At 40.3% G+C, this 20,442-nt stretch overlaps 1 protein-coding gene across 7 annotated transcripts in view; it reads left to right on the plus strand.

Annotated features, from left to right (window-relative positions):
- Positions 1-20,442, plus strand: part of LOC114021517 — a 201,641-nt gene that overhangs the window by 150,182 nt on the left and 31,017 nt on the right. For all 7 annotated transcript variants that reach the window (XR_006292632.1, XM_027830917.3, XM_043552710.1 and 4 more), the window contains one exon: positions 19,589-19,794. Coding sequence is in view for 6 of the 7 variants with exons in the window: in XM_027830917.3 (XP_027686718.1) it covers positions 19,589-19,794 (206 nt within the window). In the remaining variant the exon portion in view is untranslated. The remainder of the gene's footprint in view (positions 1-19,588; positions 19,795-20,442) is intronic.

Below are 20,442 nucleotides of genomic sequence, written 5' to 3' on the forward strand. Positions count from 1 at the left end.
CCGCTGAAGAATACAAATTGTAAGTGCGGGGTCAGCATATAACAGAAATTAGGAATCTTGCTACAGAATTTAGGGGCCAGCTGTCTGCAGAGTACATTGGGCCTTAGTAAAAGCATTGTGATGCTATTGCAGCATAAAGCAGGGCTTGAAAGGTAAACAGTGAACAAGGAGAATTTCCTCTTCCCTGCTGTCCTCTCCCCAGATGTACGGTGTTAGATTACTTAATTAATTTTAACAACGGAAATGACATTCCCCCTTCGTCTGTGCCTTGTGTTGAAAGGGTGCAATGTACAAATATCAGTTTCAATATATGAATCTTCAAAAGGAATACTGGGCCTGACCCTGCTCTCGCTGAAACCACTGGCAAAACTGCCATTAACTTCATTAGGAAGAGAATCAAGACTATACATTTAAATGATTAGTTTTTCTTCAGGAGCATTGTAATCAATCTGTGATGTATACAATATCTGGAAAGCTGTTATTGGAAGCTAAGAAATGAGCAACTTTGTTTTAAAGCTCCCTTTATATGCCACCAAATGTAACAAAAAAAATCTAGGTAAAATGTATAATTAGAGCATGCTAGAATTGGGATGGAAGGAATTGGGACAATAATAACAAAAAATACATAGAAGCAAAAACATGTAAAATGCTGATAGTTATGGAATAAACCAGGAGTAGGCAACCTATGGCATGCGTGCTGATTTTCAGTGGCACTCACACTGCCCAGGTCCTCGCCACCGGTCTGGGGGGCTCTGCATTTTAATTTAATTTTAAATGAAGCTTCTTAAACATTTTTAAAACCTTATTTACTTTACATACAACAATAGTTTAGTTATATATTATAAACTTATAGAAAGAGACCTTCTAAAAACGTTAAAATGTATTACTGGCACGCGAAACCTTAAATTAGGGTGAATAAATGAAGACTCGGCACACCACTTCTGAAAGGTTGCCAACCCCTAGAATAAACTATTAACATGAAGCGGCTACTTAAAATAGATGACCAAAGAAAGAACAATTGAGGTGGGTAAATGAAAGGAGACCTTGCAAGTTACAATGTACCAACAAAAAAAAAAATCCTATGCAAACTGTACTGTCTTGGGTGAGGAAGAGGTGGCCGATAAGTTTATTTACACTTTTAAAAAGCACTGCCAATCCCAATTCATCAGTTACTGTCTTGTGACAATTTATTCATTGTTCACTGTTAGAAACTAGAAGTTACATAGGAAGCATGATTGGTGATAGCTTCTCTATTTCAATATGGTTTAATAGAGATAACACAGTGCCCAAAAGCTCTACAGCCGCCTTTTTGTCTGCGTTGTCTCTTTTCATTACTCTATCAGAATCTTCATTTAATATAATCCAAAAAAGCAAGGTAATTGCTTCACTTATCAGTTATCATCGCACTCGCATACTTATCATGTCAAAATTATTTATGTGGATGGCCAGGTTGATCTTGCTGCATTTAGAAGCTTAAAATTTGAATAACTGTTCTGCCAGTTAGGTTATCAAAATTGCAGAATAAGCAATGAGTTTTTTGTTTCTGGATCTTCAAGTGAAAATAGGGAGCGTCTCACTGCAGGGCTAGTTTATTCATGGCTCAGTGCCGCTCCAAGGAGACTTGTAGCAGTTCCATAGCCTGGCGCTCCCAAAGGGGGGGGCACACTTTGTTAACTAGATGGACAGTAAATAAAGCAATATGAAGATGGTGATATGATGCAAATGGAGGCAACAGAGTGAGACTTAAAGGTTGCTGATAAGGCCCCAAATTGGAATGGTCGTTTACAGACCTTACAGACTTTGCTTGATTTTTCACCCTTTTTGAAACAAATGTCTCAGTGCTTTTTTCTGAATCCTTTTTCTTCCTTTCTGGTTTTAAACTGCATGGGGTTTTAACAAAACCATACAACTTAGGCCAGAAAGGCATTCAAAGCATGTTTTTTTAAACATAAAAACCCCCCAAATCTCTTTCAGCTAAGTGTTTGGACACTGTGGGGTGGGTGATATAAAAAACCCTAGCACAGACAGATAATTTTCCTGGAGCTGGACAAATAGTACAAAAAGTCATTTGCAAGCTTTTTGGTCCATAAACATAGTGAGTTCATGCTCCTGTTATACATGCATCATATTATTCCGACAACCAATGATTTCTTCATGGAAGCTCTTTGCAAATCATTAAAGTCTTGTGAATTTTAGCATGAATGACTTCTCTGAAAATTCGTATCAGAAGGTGCATTTTTTGTTATTCACTATTTGTCATTCTTTTGTTTAAAAAGTTTCAGTTATTCAGTTGGGAGCAGAAGCAATACCATGTGACTTAGAAGACCAATCACACTGAATAAGTGACAAGTGGGTTATTAAGGACATGGAACAGTTCACAAACAATCTGGAGGCTGAAATTTGTACACACAAGCTTCAGCAAATATTGAAAAAAGGGCTACATTTGGATAACTTATTCACAATAAATGGTCTAAACAATCTTTCATAATTATTTATTACTACACAGCTAAAAAAAATTAAGACAGACCCTATCAGAAAAAGAAATGTAGGTGTCCTGATGATTCATAGATTCATAGATACTAAGGTCAGAAGGGACCATTATGATCATCTAGTCTGACCTCCTGCACAACGCAGGCCACAAAATTTCACCCACCCACTCCTGCGAAAAACCTCTCACCTATGTCTGAGCTATTGAAGTCCTCAAATCGTGGTTTAAAGACTTCAAAGAGCAGAGAATCCTCCAGCAAGTGACCTGTGCCCCATGCTACAGAGGAAGGCGAAAAACCTCCAGGGCCTCTTCCAATCTGCCCTGGAGGAAAATTCCTTCCCGAATCCAAATATGGCGATCAGCTAAACCCTGAGCATATGGGCAAGATTCACCAGCCAGATACTACAGAAAATTCTTTCCTGGGTAACTTAGATCCCATCCCATCTAATATCCTATTTACCATGAATATTTAATTACCAAAAACATGTTATCCCATCATACTATCTCCTCCATAAACTTATCGAGTTTAATCTTAAAGCCAGATAGATCTTTTTCCCCCACTGCTTCCCTTGGAAGGCTATTCCAAAACTTCACTCCTCTGATGGTTAGAAACCTTCGTCTAATTTCAAGTCTAAACTTCCTGGTGGCCTGTTAATATCCATTTGTTCTTGTGTCCACATTGGTACTGAGTTTAAATAATTCCTCTCCCTCTCTGGTATTTATTCCTCTGGTATATTTATAGAGAGCAATCATAGCTCCCCTCAACCTTCTTTTAGTTAGGCTAAACAAGCCAAGCTCCTTGAGTATCCTTTCATAAGACAAGTTTTCCATTCCTTGGATCATCCTAGTAGCCCTTCTCTGTACCTGTTCCAGTTTGAATTCATCCTTTTTAAACATGGGAGACCAGAACTGCACACAGTATTCCAGATGAGGTCTCACCAGTGCCTTGTATAACGGTACCAACACCTCCTTATCCCTACTGGAAATACCTCTCCTGATGCATCCCAAGACCGCATTAGCTTTTTTCACAGCCATATCACATTGGCAGCTCATAGTCATCCTATGATCAACCAATACTCCAAGGTCCTTCTCCTCCTCCATTACTTCTAATTGATGCATCCCCAGCTTATAACTACAATTCTTGTTATTAATCCCTAAATGCATAACCTTACACTTCTCACTATTAAATTTCATCCTATTACTATTACTCCAGTTTACAAGGTCATCCAGATCCTCCTGTATGATATCCCAGTCCTTCTCTAAATTGGCAATACCTCCCAGCTTTGTATCATCCGCAAACTTTATTTACTCCCACTTTACTCCCACTTTTTGTGCCTAGGTCAGTAATAAAAAGATTAAATAAGATTGGTCCCAAAACCGATCCCTGAGGAACTCCACTGGTAACCTCTCTCCAGCCTGACAGTTCACCTTTCAGTATGACCTGGTGTAGTCTCCCCTTTAACCAGTTCCTTATCCACCTTTCAATTTTCATATTGATCCCCATCTTTTCCAATTTAACTAATAATTCCCCATGTGGCACGGTATCAAACGCTTTACTGAAATCTAGGTAAATTAGATCCACTGCGTTTCCTTTGTCTAAAAAATTCCACAAGCTCCATCTAGCTGCTAAGCCAATTCAAACTGAGCCAATCTATTCAAAGGTCCAGTACACAAAGACAGTAAAGCTCAAACTCAGCTCTTCAGGGGATATTGTGGTGAAACTGGTCAGGGTGTGAAAGGAGCTCATTTACACTTGCTCCTCACTCCTTGTACACCACATCTCATAGCTTCAGTCAGTCCTTCTCTTCCCTCCAGCCTACTACCACATTGATAATACCTACTACAGTCTTTGGGATATAGTATACTACAGTCTTTTGGGATACAGATGCATCCGATGAAGTGAGCTGTAGCTCACGAAAGCTTATGCTCAAATAAATTTGTTAGTCTGAAGTCCTCCTTTTCTTTTTGAGTAATTCTCTTGTAAAGGTTTCAGTAGAGAAGGAAGGGGAGTTTGACATCTGGATTGCAATTTCTCTATATGCTCCAATACTATGTGGGCTAATCAAAGATCCTGCACTCAATTCAGCCCTTGTGTCACTTTCGTGGCTGGAATTTCAGGACCATAATAACATTTTGATCCAGTCATCTTGTATCTTCCGTCTTATGTGCTATTTTATTTACCACACACCTGAACAGCAGGCATTCACATTCAACACGCATCTCTCCCAATGATCATTCATTCAATTAGTGGCAAACAGCAGAGAATAATGGTTGTGATGTTTTTTCCCAATCTTATTTCCCTGGAGTTTCTAAAATATATTTTACAAGTGTATCCATGCAGTCATTATCCAGATGATGTTATGGGGTTTGTACATTCACCGTGTATTTGATTGAAAAATCATAACTCTTTCCATGACAAAGGCTTATAATATTACGGATGCAAAGAACACTGAGGTCAATAGTTGAGAGCTGGAAGTTGGAGACACGCAATGACAATATTTCCCAAGTTATTACAAAAATATTTAACTATACAATGATGGAACAAAGTCAAAAACCTTGTAAACATTAAAAGCAAACACAATTGTTGCAAATTTAATGAAATATTCTGCTGTCTTTGATGTGACAGTTGATCTGTAAGTCTTTCAATTTCTCTCCTTTAATATCAGCGTTTCCTCAGTCTAAACCTTTTTGAGACAGTAGCGGTTTATCTCAATTATTGCTTTTTCCCCATCAGCCTTTACATATAATCTCATTTGCCTTTATGGATACTGTAACCCTTCTGAACAGCTTTTAACCTTTTTAAAAATCGCCTTGACCTGCCAGGGCCCAAAGTTTTGTTGGGGTTTTTTAATGCAATATTGAATAATAGAAATTGGACAGTTGAGTGCTTTTCTAACCAGATGCCTGCATGTAAAGCTTTAGAGTCTAGAACAGAATTTTTGTCTGAATAATAATAATAAAAAAATTAAAATACCTCTGTGTAGTTTTCTGCTAGCAAAGGACCTTCAGATTTGACCTCCATTTCAGTGGCAGCATTCTAGCCTATGCCACCACAGTATTAGCTTTATCTTTTCCAAGGAAAAAGCTTTCTTTGTACAGTAGCGCATTAGCTTCAAAGAGCACTTACCTCAAGAGTCCAGCTCATCCTTCTGGTAAATTTAAGATACTGTCTGTTTCAATCATTTATAATGTAGATGACTTCAAGTCTAAATGTTACAAAGCCAGCTTTATGTCTGCTTTCTCTTTTCTGACCACCCTATCAGTTTTATTTTCTCATTTTGTGCATATTGGAGACACAGGCTATTGGAAGAATGACACATGAGCATGACTAGTCAGTCCCCTGACAAACTTTCTGTACTGAAATAAAACTTTGTAGCTGTGTGTTTCTCCGACTGCAGTGGAAAGGAGCCTCCAGCACAGTATATCACCTACTGGGTTACTGGTGTGCTCCTTGCGGAGCAAACCTTGCCTAGTCTTTGCTGCACTGCACTGGGCATAAAATCACAATCTATACATCTATACATTTCTGTTCTCAGCTGATCCATTGTTTGAACTGTCAGCTGACGTTTTTGTTTACTAGCTTGCATCTGAGAAGGGAATTTACATTTCTAAACCAGCTGGCAGCATGCACAACATGCAGCAGCACCCTGGAAGGTTTTCCGCCCCCCGTGAAGCCCTGCACTGTCGCCCGTCACTCTGTGATAAGTGTGCCAACTCAATGGCGCAAAGGTTTTCAGAAACCCTCCCTTGAGCTATCATTCCAGTAAGCAACTTTTCTCTTTGCCTCCTCCCCCACATACACACACAGTTTGAACATCAAATGCCAGAAAGTCACTTCTCCCTATGATTACAATTACCTATCCCAGCCAGTGATGCTTAAAATTGAACTATGGTTCATGAAAGCAGTAGGCTATACCTGTGAGCACCCTAATGTGTTAAATAACCATGCCAGGTACTGTTACATGTGTCTAGCAGCAACTACTTAAAGAAACCATCTGCCAGCAGAGGTTAGTTTCCAATGTTAAGTTCTCATACCTGTAGTTTTAAGGGGAAACAATGTGTTTAGGAAGTCAGAGATTACTTTCAAGCTACATCACCTTAGACCCAGCAGTAGCAATAGTGCTCATAACAGAGCATGTTTAAACTGAAACTAGGGAAAAGAAAATCTAGCTGCAGTGATCCTGACCTGGATGAACACTCCCAGTCACATGTATAGCTCAGGATTTACATGGAAGTTTCTTTCTACTGTTTATGAATTATTCTACCTGAAATATGATTGCCTTGAATGATATCTATTTTGAGCGTGTAACACTGCAAAAGTAAACTTGAACAGAAAGAGATATTTATTCTTCAGATTTAAAATTAATTTCCTGTATTCCTCTGTTTTTTTATCCTATCTAAGCTGTAACCTTATGAAAAGAAAAATGAGAAACTATTTCTTTACACTGAGACCAGTATCAGATGAAATATAAATGTAATCATTTCTATAAATGTTAACCCACTGCTACAGTCAGGCCCAGAACTAAAGATTTTCAGACTGTTTTAGGTTAGGTTACCGCTCCTCTCCCTGTTAGGTAATCCAGTGTCATTTAAGCAAAATAAATTGGAACTACTCAAGGAATAAAAAGAGGTGAAAGTGCAGAATCTGGTTTGGATAAAAGTTTAATTCTTCAGTTCCAAGTGACATAGCCCTTACAGGAAGCAGAGCAAATTCAGACAGGAGTGGCCAAGTAATGAAGATGGATGCATCTTGTTATCAGCAAACCATTTACTAGGGCTTGATGTAACCTTAAACATTGCAGATAGCTCAATGGCACTTGCCACTATGCCTCTAATTAATGAATAGCAGGCCCTAAATTAACAGTGTGCATTTACAGATGAATGCTGGGCGCTCATTAAATGATGTTCATATCAAATAGTAATTCCTTCTGGATTACTGTATATGGTGTTTGTTAGCTGGGAGTTTCCACAAGAGGGTTTATGTGTTCAACTGCTACAAGTCCAGGTGCAAAGCAGGAAAGGGTGTAGTTCACAAGCATAGGGCAAGACGGAGTAGCTATAAACCATGCACTGTAACACCTGTGCAGTAATTTCAGGAGGATTGGAATAATCCTTTGTCCAACTGTAACTGCAAATAAAAAATGCTTGAATCCCTGACTAAAACCTGTTCGAAAACTTCCATTTTGTATGACCCTCTTCTCTCAGCACCCGCACTAGCCCATTCAGGGGCAACATGGAATGTACATGGGGGGTGGGGTCAGATAGTGATGGGCTAATTCAAGTCCTGTTGCACATGAGCAAATGTCATGGCTGAAGCAGGTTGTGCATCACATAACATCTCCACAGATGAGAGGGGAAAATGGATAAGAAGTTCAGCATTTAAGCTGTGCTAAAATGCTCAGGTGCCAATCAGAAATGTATTTTAAACCAGCAACAGTGCTAATTATTCAGTTTGTCCTATTGCATTTTCTCATGCTTAAAAGGAACCAAAGGTGGAGCTATAGGAAATGTAACACAGCATTTGTTCTAACACAACTATATTATAGCAATAGTTGTTTAATCCATATAATGCTCTGAAATGCAACATAGATAGGGCAGTAACTGGTGAAACTCAGGAGTAACTCCATGGAGTTAGTGGAGTTATGCTGGCAGAAAGCTGATGCAAGCAAGGTCAGAATCAGATCCAAAATCTGAGAAAGTAGAAAGCAGTTTCTGTAAAAATGGAAAGATAATGATGACTTTCTCGGACTGGATCCTGTCAGATTAGTAACACCAGCATTCAACAAAGCAAGGCTTTCTGTATTATGAAATTTCTCTTTTATGTGCCATCCAGCATTTACCACATGATTTATCACTTCACTGAGAGGAATTCTGGAAAAAGGAAGAGCCAGCAAATAAGCAGTGCTTTTCCAGGAGCCAGTCTGTGCATCATCTCCTCTCAGGAACATTCTGCATATCTGAAGAGTTATAATGTAAAACTGATCTGCTGTGATGTAAAATTACTAATATGATCAGGCATTCCTGCAGTATTACACACAGAAGAGAAACATCCACTCTGATCAGATCTCACTTTCAAGAGAAGTCTAAAAATGTAAGTGGTCGGAATAAGATCCCATGCACATTCCACATAATACAGTGCCATGCATACAGTTCCATTTATGGTCAAAATTAAGGACATTCCCTTGTTTCTAAGGATTGGTCCCACATCAGCCTTGTCAGACATGGATGAATGCTAGTTAAGAAAACGGGCACTCTTGTGGCCCCATAGAAGCAGTTCAAAACTACTGTTTGCAGAATGAACCCCCATCTCTCACGCACGTACAAACTTTTAGTTTTGAAAGCCACACTTTCTGCAAAAATATCTTAACTTGAGATTTGCCACTGAATTTTCCTTTGTAATCAGTGGATAAAACTAGCTGGGAAAAGCAGCTCTTTTCCCTCTGCCCCAGGGGCTTTTCTCATTCATCTCACCTCTGTTCAAAAGTGCTCGTCATTGTAATATGTTCAATATATAATATACTGTATGTGTGTCATGTGACAGAGGTAAAGAATCACTGCAGAAGTTACTTTCTTTTATTACTGAACAGATAACTTTATTAGAATGAACAAAACGGTATTACAGGTGCGCTCCCCCTTGTGCTCTCTCTGCCTCACTATAGAACTTCCCCCTAAAACTTTCCCTAGCTCCCTTCCTTCCTAGCTTCTTGCTACTGTTTTTAAAAAACAGTTCTCAAAATGGCACCATGACCACTGATACAGTGTCAACTACTAGGGACTTCCCTGGCACATATTCTTTAACAGGTTTAAACTTCATCAAATGCACAAGCAATAGTTGGTATTTAGGATGACCTTAATATAGATCTTCACTGTTTATTAATAAAGGTTTGAGTGTTTCTAGCCTCTGTTTGCCTAGCTGGGAATGGGTGACAGGGGATGGATCATTTGAGGATTACCTGTTCTGTTCATTCCCTCTGTGGCACCTGGCATTGACCACTGTCGGAAGACAGAATACTGGGCTAGATGGATCTTTGGTCTAACCCAATATGGCCATTCTTATGGTCTGATAGAAATTATCAAGATCCTGCAGATATTTTGTGAAGTTCTTACTACCCATATTCGTACCACACATTCTTTTCTGTGTGTGGCATATCTGGTCCCAGCATCTGAAAGACATCTTGCCACTCCTATCATCTCTGTGTAGCATCCAATGATGCAGTATACCTGGAAATATCATAAAATGCAGTTCTGGAGATGTGGGTAATAGATCCTTTAAGGTATGTCTACACTGCAGCTGGGAACAAGCTAGCAGAGCTCAAGCTAGCATGCTGAAAATAGCAGTGTGGACATGGCAGCTCCGGTGAAGACTGAGGCTAGCCATCCAAGCTCAGATTTGGGGTCGGGTGGGCATGAGAACCCAAGCTGCAATGTCCTCACTCCTATATTTAACATGCTAACTTGAGCCCCCCTACCACAAGTCTGTCTACCCAGGCTGAGAGATTTGGTCCCAGCTGCAACATAGACATGCCCTTAGATTCACAAAAGCACACTCCTCTGGTTTATCCCAGATCCACACATTTTTAGTTGGTGGTATTTCAACCATAGCTTTGATTTTCTGGGTCTGTCCTCTCCTCAATCATTTTTCAATCACATATACTAAGAACTATAGAACTTCTTGTGGTACAGACGCCTCGTTTTCCTTCAGAAGATTTCTGAGACGCTTTTGGTGCCAGACAGGAGATGACAAAATCCTGGCAGTGTCAAGGGGCAGCCAATCCACAGTCCAGTGAAGAGGAGACAATTGTGGTCTCTGTTAACCTGGATATTATGGCCTAATTCTCTCCTGCAATAGGGCTAATTTACACAACATCAGTGACCCTAAATTTGGCACAGCTGGCCATGAAAAGGATCTCCACAGTGAAGAGGAGTTGTGAAAAAGTTCGCTTAAAGGGCTATTCCCATGCTTTAACAGGGCCTCTGCCTCCTTTGTGTATTATATTCCTTGTCAGAATGAAATGCACAATGAAGTCATAGTTATTCTTATCTCCTTCCTCAGCAAAATCAAAGGATTTATACATGTTTTCAGCTTCACTCCCCATTACATAAATTAATGAGCTAAACTATACTTTTCCATACTCTCTCTGGTTCAGAGTCAGTGTTCTTTCCACGCAGATCATTCCATGGGCTTAACAGACTATCGGCCTAGTTCTTCACTGAGAAGTGATGGGTAGTTCATGTATACTTCTGCAAAATGAGTGTGCAAAGCTACCAAACCAGAACAGTAGTATGTATAAATGCTTTGCCCAGGTGTAAATAAATACATACTAGATTTAAGTCAGTGGAGAATAAGGCCATGAAAGTCATGTGGAGGTTCAAACTCTGGCATTCTCCTTTTATTATAGCAATGCTGGTTCAAAACGAGTTGGCCTCTGACATCATATCATGAGTAAAGAATCACAGAAAGTGCCTACTAACCGTGAACAGGGATTTCTAAAAGAATGGGAAAGACAGGATTACCCCTGAAGCTACACTCTTTCTGCTTTACTGCAAACCTTCTGCTCCAAATTTACTCCAGCACCCTCTCTTCCTAGCTTCCTGGCACAGTTTTAAATGGACAGTTTCGTGATGAACCAGACCCTCCAATATGCCAGTATTCCAGTTCAAAGATGACCTAAAGCCAGTGGATCTAGCCTTGCATAAAAGAATCCTTGGATGGTGCAGAGCTTGTAGCACTACTCTTCTTCTTCTATACCTCTGATTGAAACTGCTATTCTGGGACCTCGTCAGTTTTCAAGTGTCTTGAGCTTTTCCATTTAAGTTCTTGAGATCCTAAAAAAAATTAAATTTACTAAGTTCTCCCCATTCCTTCTCCTCCCCTCTCTCCACCCAAAAAAATAATAAAGAGATGTCCAAAATCACAGGGAAGTTGGACGATCAATAGGAAACTGTGTCTTATTACCACATGCTACTCAAAACTGTCCAGGACATTTTTCATGTGACCTGCAGATACAGTGACCTGTCTTGGAGTAGAGGGAAAGAGAAAGCAAACATGGAAAGCGAGAAGGTAGAGAGAGAGATAGTGCTTGCTTATTCGGTTTCTGGGACTCATGATAGATATTTAACAATAAGAACACCACTAAGACCTCACCTGGTTTCATAAACTGCTACGTAGCTGCTCTTCTCTTTTTCTCGTTACTGCGGAAGGAGGTGGGTTTCACACAGACTGTCTCTAGAAATTGCTTTGGTCTTGTTTACTGGTTGCTGAAGACATGCTCAAGAACCACTTTTTGGGGCTAGGAGGTGTCTTTGTACATTTTCAAGGACAAAGATTACAAGAAATGATCTACAAAGCAAGCTAAAATGAAAACACGCCCCCCAGGAACATAAGACCCAAAACATCTCTCGATTGATAAGATCACAAAAAAATACTAAGATAGAAAAGGAGAAAAGAAAATCAAAACTAGAACAAAGGAGGAAATGAAAAAACGGAACAGGCTGGGTAATAGCTGCATCTAATAGAAGCTGTTCTGTCTTCGGAGACAGCGTATCGTTTACCATACCAGGACCAAGATACTTTAAGAAAGACATTCATTTATCATAAAAACGATATGGGGTATCATGCAGACCAGCTGTGAGTCTCTCCAAGGGTAAAATAGCCAGTATAAATTGTGTCCAAGTGTCAAGGGAGAGAGGGTCACGACTTTTCCAGTGCAGCAAAACAGTCCACTGGGCACCAAAAAAACCCCAGTGAATTGCAGGCTGCATTTAATCCAAGCTAATTCAGTTGAACAATAAAGCTCAACAGCACACAGCTAGGGGCCAGCCCAAGCCCAGATTTTCAGTACTGTGGCTGTTTCAGCTGTAACTCCTGACCAGAAAGTGTGGCATTTGAGGCAAAACCCAATAACAATAAAAGAAAGTGCCTGGATTAGGGCATCTAAAACAATACTGGGACACAATAAGATTGCTGTATTAAAATGTAGAAAAATACAGTCTCCAGGGACCAGATTCTGTGCTATGTGAATTGGTGTAGCAATGGAGTTACCCCCATTTATATCAGCTGAACATCCTGCCAGAGATATTTTTCATATTTTAATGGGAGGTTTTTTTCTCAGCGTTGTTTACAACGAACCCTTGGAAGCTTGCAAGTGAAAGCTGTTTCCTTACAGAAGTTGTTTTTCCTCCGTCAGACACACACACACTGGCATATTATTGTAGGATTGCTTATGTATACTAAGCTCCAGGCATGATACTTCTTAAAAACACACAAAGAATTTTAAGGGGAGACTGAATGACCCAAGGGATTGTTAACAGGATACAAAGCCTTTGATCTTTAGGGTTCTCCCCTAAAATAAGGTTAGATTTGCACTATATTATTGGATCAAATCTAGCCCAGATCAACAGTGAGATTACAGCTCAGCAGCAAATAATGTATGCATTCTGCTTACAGAATATCAGTGAGCAGATCACATGGCACTGGATTTTTCCACCATTCAGATTTAGTTATTTTAATCCATCAGTAACTGGAGTATTATTGAGTATTTTAATCCATCAACTGATTATACTAAATTTGAGCTGTGTTGCTTAGTTGTGATTGGTCAGATAAATCACGTGCCATTGTTTCTGACTGGATGAATCTGCATGGGCTTCTGGAGCAAATATTTGTTTATGTGGATTGAACACTGGGTTTCTACAAATGCTTGTACACGTGATTTAGAATTTGCTCTCCGCAGACATGTTCACCAGGAAAAATACTGTTCAGTATTTATGGAAAGTGAGCACAAAGTGGGAGAATTATTTTAAAAAGTAAAACAAATATTGACAGTAAATTGCCCAGCAGTAGTAGTAACCAAAAGGTCACTATTATCTGCCACCTGTTGAGTGGCAGTGTAAAATCAATCGGTAGTTTTATTCAGATTTCTTAGTGTCCACATTGATGGACAATTGCTCGCATCACAAATGCTATATCACACTTTGCACACAGGCTGACAGTCTCAAGAGAGGCTGTGAACTTAGATACATGGGTAATGAACTGACCTTTCACCCCTAGAACTGGTCCCTCCAGTCCAGTTCAGGGTTGACACATTTTTGTGGCCCCAGGTGGAGAAGCTCCTGTTATGTACCAACTCTGTGGACAAAATTAGGGCTTCAGATATCAGTGTTGTTCATTTCTGGTCCTTTCTCCCCCCCCACCCCCCCACCCCCCAAAATATCAGAGCCACATAAGGAGCACACAGGGCTACTTCAGTCATTGTACTAAGCCCCTGACCCCTGAATTGAAATTTCAGACTATATGCATTCATTGTTTCCAGTCAGAGGCACCTGGATCCAGGGGATAGCACTTCACCATAAAAAGTTAAGTTTTGATCAGGGACTAAAACTGAGCTTTGGCCTAGGTCTTACTTACCCCCAAACTAGTTCACCCAAGTGTGTTATGGGACTCAGGCTGTAATGTTTACACAGATACCGTCATTTGCCATACCTATACTGACCTCTTTACACAAGGATGAATGTAGCGGAACAGTTTCTCCGGTGTTGTGACTAACACTGGCATTCGTATTGTCATTACAGTTCTGGTTAGGTCACGCTGTGGCATGTGGCTGTGAGCTGTAGGGCGAGTTATACTGGGGGATTTCTACTTAGAGGGAATACAATAGAGAGAGGCTTTATTGCGAGAAATACTATAAATATTAATAGTATTCTGTTGTCATCCATCTTTATTAAAAAATGTAATACAGCTTTTCCTTAATACTGGGCACATACTGGACTATCTTCTTCCATTGTCACCTGTTCTCATGCAAGCATATTTATTATTGACTATGCAAGAAGAACTCTGTTCTCAATATATGTTAAGATCCGCCATGTTCATTTCAGTGTCCCAGGTCAGTGATGCAAGGCAGGATTTAGCTGTAGACCTATATCTGTCTTTTAGACCCTCTGGTGCATTGAAATTGATTTTTTTTCAATCTTTGCATCCAGAATGTGCCCCTTGACCCATTCATGAGAGAGTTCAAGTGAAGGAGATGAAAGCAGAGACTTTTTTGTCATCGCTGTGAGGAGGCAATTCCTCCATTCCCTTCTTTCAAATGATCTAATTCCTGTCTCCTCCACACTGAAGGGGGTATCTTTTTGTTGCTGAAATAATGCCTGGCACGATGACATATGGTTTGAAAAAAGTGATTCTTCTGTGCACTTTTGGAATTGGCACTCCGATATAGGTCCTAGGCAACCCAACCCAGATACTAGTTCTTTACTGCACAGTTTGGAGTGAAGGTCTACTACTCTTGTATTCAAATGGGGCCTAATGCTGTGAGGTGGGGAATGCACATGACTGTTGGAGGAGCTGAGGATGCTCAGCACCTCAGGAGCTGGCCGTCAGCTGCACTTCTTTTGCTCAGCCCAGAAGTTTCCATTGTTCTCAAGATAAGAATTGTTTTTCACCAGAAACAAACTAAAATGTTGAGGGTGTGGTTGTTAAACCAGCTTTCAGTTACAATTGACATTTGTGAGTCTAGTGCTGGAGGTGGCCATGCTGCTGAAAAATGATACTGTTTGTGATGTCAACAGTATGATAATTGTCAGCTCAATAAAAAAGTATGTGGATCCATTTCCAATCTGGTTTAAAAATAGTGTAACAACAAAAATGCTTTCTCCGATGGTTAAAGGCTAGAAGCTTGTTTACAGGCTTTTCCACTGGCTTTGCCTATTGTCAGTGCCATGAATGGCATCAATTTTCAGCAAGAGAACTGCCTCCAGCTCTAGGATCGGAAACGCCAATTGTAATTAAAACTTTTTTTAAAGCAAATACGTTTCACAGTTTAATTATGGCAAGAAATTATTCTTGTTTTGTGAGCTCCCAGACTGTTAGACTCAGCAAAAGTCCATTGGCATTTGGCATAGGAGTCCTGTGCTTGCCACCACACACTCCCCACTGGAATAAAATATGAACAAATTTACCGCACCCAGGTTAAATGTGCTGTAAACACTGATTATTTCTTGTGACCCATGTTTAATCCTAACTATGGGCTATGTCCATTTTCCCTCTCCTGTATTTTCACGTAATCACAGTGTGAGTCACACTGCCTATCAAATGTACAGACATAAGCTACAGTCATTTCAGGTGCTTCTAAACAATGACACTGAAAAATAATCTCACAATAGCTAAATGTTTTCTATTTTCCAAAAGCTCTTATTGGTGACATTGCTTCCTGCAATGCTGTTTTTGCAATCACATAGCAACACAGCCCTTGAAATAACTTTTTTGATACTCTAAGTATAAGATATGGAGTTTGGAGAAACTGATTCCACTCAAACGCTACCTGTTTAAATGCTAAATGGCATCAAAAGTGAAAATAAAAAAGTGTAATGGTTCAGTAGAGGAATCCATTATGTGTCTTGATGCTCGAGGTCCCCTCTTCAGTCAGTCCCTTCTCTTGACTTTCAGCAAAATAATGACAGGCAAGTGGGTGTAGTGAAGTTAACTTGGCACAATAGCTGTCCTTCTCCTAGCTTAGCCCCCACAATCCTTTGCAAGAGTCCAGTTTGCTAAGAACTTTAGGCCCTATTCTGTTCTTTTGCACAGACATGCCTGCATCCTCATCTGACTGTGTACGGAGTATTGCCATTTCAGCGTTCATAATGTGCATTTGTGAATCAGCTTCTAGCATGGGCTTTCTTTAGAGATGGGTAAGCTCAGAAAAGAGATGGTAGTGAAGTAAAACCCCATACATGAACAGCCTTGAACTTTGGGGAATTTTAGATCCTCATCTGATCTCTAGGGGTTGGGTCATCTCTTGTTCAACAAAGCATGCAAGAGTTTGGGTACCTACCAAAACACATCTAAACTTTCTAATTCTCTTTTCCGTTACCTCCTTGAGATGCCAATAATAACGCTAACTCTCTCATCTAAACACCCACTAACAGGTCCCTGTTCCCTCCCCTTTCTTATGACCATCCAGTAAAATCTAGCTTCCATTCTCCTGATGCACAAGCCTTCTCTCTTTGCAATCCTCTGCTGGGCCGCTTGAATTCCTCCTAGCTCACAACAGTCCAGTAGTGCCCCTCTGCCTTTAGAAATAAGTTGCAGGACTGTCAACTGACCTGCCAGGTGCTGACTAGCAGTCAATTAATGCTTTGAGATTTTGCACTATTGTGTACGATTCATGCCCCACAGTGCAAATGGTTTGAACAGATTGGTATCCAGGTGCCTGAAGACACAGTGCCAAAGCTGCTAGGTCCTACAATGGGATCATCAAAGGTAGGGGAACTTTATTCTCCATTCATGGAATGGAGAGGAAGGAGTTTAGCCAGTTGTAGCTGGAGCATATTGTTATGTTCAGGAGGGCAAAGTAAAACTTGCTCAAGTCACAGCATTTGGATTCAGATCCAACTTTCTCAAAGTTCAGGGGTAGTCAGCTCCAGAGTTTCATTTGGGCCCATCTCTAGAGCAAATTAGTCTCAGTTGGAGGGTCCTGGGGCAGGGATGTAGCCTGGAAGTTGTGGAGGGGGGAGATAGATGAATGCAGTAGGAGCCAGAGAGAAGGAAGAAAGTGGTGTTTGAGAAGTTCTCTTATTTTTGGAATGGGCAGAGGTTCTACTCTTCCTAGACTGGCTTGCCTCTCTGAGACTTGTATATTTACAATCTGTTCAAATACGGAAAAGGGTGATCTTTTACTTTTCTTCTTCTATGGGCTGTATACAATTCTCTGTGCATATTTTACATAGCTGCTTAATCTACAGCCAAGTCAAAGCATTGCTGAGAGATGCAATATAAGGAAATTCCCAGAAGAACCTGCAATCACAAACTAAAAGGGTAACATAGTAAAGATGGTCCTTGTTACATTATGTCCCCTGGGAGGACATTTCACAATGATTGTCTGAAAATTGTAAGCTCTTCAGGGATATTGACTTCTTATGCATTTGTACAGCACATTGGCTGGAGTGGCTGCAATCTTCACTGAGACCATTGAGAAGTTCCTGAATGTAAATAATAAATTATTATCCCATGAGATTTCTTGCAATATTTCACAAGAAGCCATGTTGCCCTTTTGTAATCTCCGTGCAGTGTAGTCAGAAGGATGTGTAATATAATCAGCACTCCCTTCCCTGACTACTTAATGCAGGCCAGGATTTGAGACCCTGAGTCGTGACAATAGGTAGCACAGTCTGTCTTTAACTGGTTTTGGCGCTGAAGAGCCAGAGAGAAATACAGAGTGATGTCAGGTCTAATAGCCACAGTTAAGAGCCCCACTTCTAAACATTACAACAGATGAATAGGGATATCACAAGATGCTGGTGGTTATCTCCCAAAAACAATGCTGTTCACCAGTGTTACCACTGTACATCTGAATAGTAAGATGAATTATAATAAGTCAAGTAAATGTACAGCCCTCATTGATCGTAATGCAAAAATCCATGTGTAAGGTTATTATAATAACCATGTGAATATGTTATTAAATTAATAATAATATTCAGATGCCATCTTCCATCCATTTCAGTGGCATATGATGTCGAGTGTGTTGTGCTTACAGTAATTCTAGGAATTCATTTTTTTTCCAAGTTCAGGAAGCTAACAACATGAGCTTTTTGCTTTGCACGTCGTAACCTTTTATGTTATCGCTTGGTGAGATGAGGTGAAGACCCAGAGGCACCTAAATGGGAGACTGGAGGTCTGTGATTATGTTTGCACTGACCCAGTCATATCCAACTTTACACCATGCAGCCCTTCTCACAAAACAACTGCCCTCTGGGAAAAGAGACACAGTGTAGCTTATTCACTTGAGCCAGGTTAAATCTCTCTGGGCTAGTGTAATCTAGAATGGGCATATTGAATTCAGTGATGCTACAGTGATTTACACCAGCTGAGGTCTTCAGTTTCTTTCCATTTATTACCTTCCAGTCTTGCCATGCAGATCAAAAGAACATGGCACAGGTTCTTCTTTGGGCTCGGGCTGTTTGACACTGCACCAGTGTTACAAAGTGGCCCTAAAGCCAATGTAACCAGCCACAGAAGGTACCAGTCTACTTAAGGGGATCTTCCAGTGACATAAAGCTATTTAATGAGTTCTGAGCTATACCCCTCCTGCAGCCAACAGAAGGGTCAAGACCTGAGTAACCTGGGACTTCCTGATCCCCAGGTGCCATGAGAGTCCCTTGGAGCTAATGGCTGCTGGTATAATGTAGAGCAGCCTACAGATGGCTGTAATTTACACCAGGAGACTGGCCTACCACGCAGCTGTCCCAGGATCAGGCGAGCACAAAACGGTGCACACACACACATCCCTTCCCAAGTCATGCTATCTGCCACAGTCATGGGTCAGCGCTGTGACCTCATGTCACTGCAACATGGTATTGCACAAAACTGACATAACATGACACTGTCAACTCATGATGCAGACGAGATTTTTCTTATCACAGTTACATCTGGGTTTGTTTTGTTTTTTAGTTTTGCAGCATGCTGGACTGACCCAGCACTTTTGGGAGCTGTCCTAAAGAAGTCATAAATTGGAGCTATCCTCTACTCCTTCACCCCTCAGCGCAGATTGCAACATGCAGTGACTTTATCACAGGGGGAGGATATCAGTTCAGTATAATTTAACTCAGGAAGCAGATTTAAACTGCTTGCTTTTTTAAATTATTAAAGGAAAACACGTTTAGGCAGGCGCACCAGCAGGTGCAGAACTGGGCCCTTTCAGTCTTTATCTTTGAAGACATAGCATCCCTACTAGCCTACAACAGGATAAAGATTCACAGCGTTAATGTATAATAACTATATCTCACTCCATTACAGGTAGTTCAAGGCCATTCTGCATAAACAGTATGCATTGATTTGTGTCTTAATCTTTAAAAACCCCAAATATCTTGGTTGCAGACACATGTTAAGGTTTAATGCATCTCCTGCCATAAAAGTGTTGCTCAAGACTAATGAACAAATGAATGTTTGTTTAATCCCCTTTGTGAAAATCAAACAAGCTTTCAACAGCTATTCATATATTTATTGTCAGATGTGAATCATCACTTAGGTGCTCTGTCCTGTGCCATTAGCAGTTAATGTTCATAGTTTCACAGCATTAATTCACCTGTTTTTTTTCTTTTTTTCCCCAGTACCAGCTACAGAAAGGATCAGTGTGGAGAATCCTGTTTTGTCACTGGCAGAATTGGCTCTTCCTCTGCTTGGTCCTGGCTGTAATGACTATCATTCCTCTTGCTGTCTATCGAATGATGGTAGCTTTTAAGGACCCTCCACCCAGTCCTGTATTCCACGCAGCAGCTGTGTGCTTTGGAGTTCTTGCAGAGACTCTTCTGATCAAGTGAGTACAAGTCCCCTCCCCCTTCTCTCCTTCTCTCCCTCGCAAAGAAGCAGGGGGAGGGGGTGTTAGACTCAGCAGCACCTGAAAAATTCCCAAAAAATTTACCCCTTATGTTAAATAACAGGTTTTAGAAGCTACAAATTGTTACTTTAGCATTGCTGGGTGTCATTAAGGTTGCACGTCTATGCTTGTTTAATTTTAATTCTGCCATTAAGCAAACTAAATGCTCTGAGGTGTTTTACTGTCTCACCCAGAATAGAGAGTGAATACGTGTTTCAAGGTTGTGTAACTGAAGGGGTTTTTTTTTTGTTTGTTTCATTATGAGGAAGGAATTAAAAATTCCTCTTAGTCAGTACTTAAAATATCAAAGTCATTGTTTAATGCCTTTGAGTCACGGTACAACTAATTCGATTGCATAGTGTAGTGCAGTTTCTTGGTATGTGAAACACAGATAGTACAGAGAAGTGATTGTAAAGTTGAATAAACACAAAATTAGTTTCAAAGTCTGAAATTTTCTGATGGATGCTTTTATAATGATCCACCACAACAGTTCTTCAGCAGGGGTAGAACCCGGAACTTTAGTTCCACCTCCACCGCCTAAGTTAAGGGAGTAACATTGTAAGCTGTTAGCAGTAGTAGACTTTTATC

This window comes from Chelonia mydas, chromosome 8, assembly GCF_015237465.2.
Source record: "Chelonia mydas isolate rCheMyd1 chromosome 8, rCheMyd1.pri.v2, whole genome shotgun sequence".
NCBI classification, from domain to species: domain Eukaryota; kingdom Metazoa; phylum Chordata; order Testudines; family Cheloniidae; genus Chelonia; species Chelonia mydas.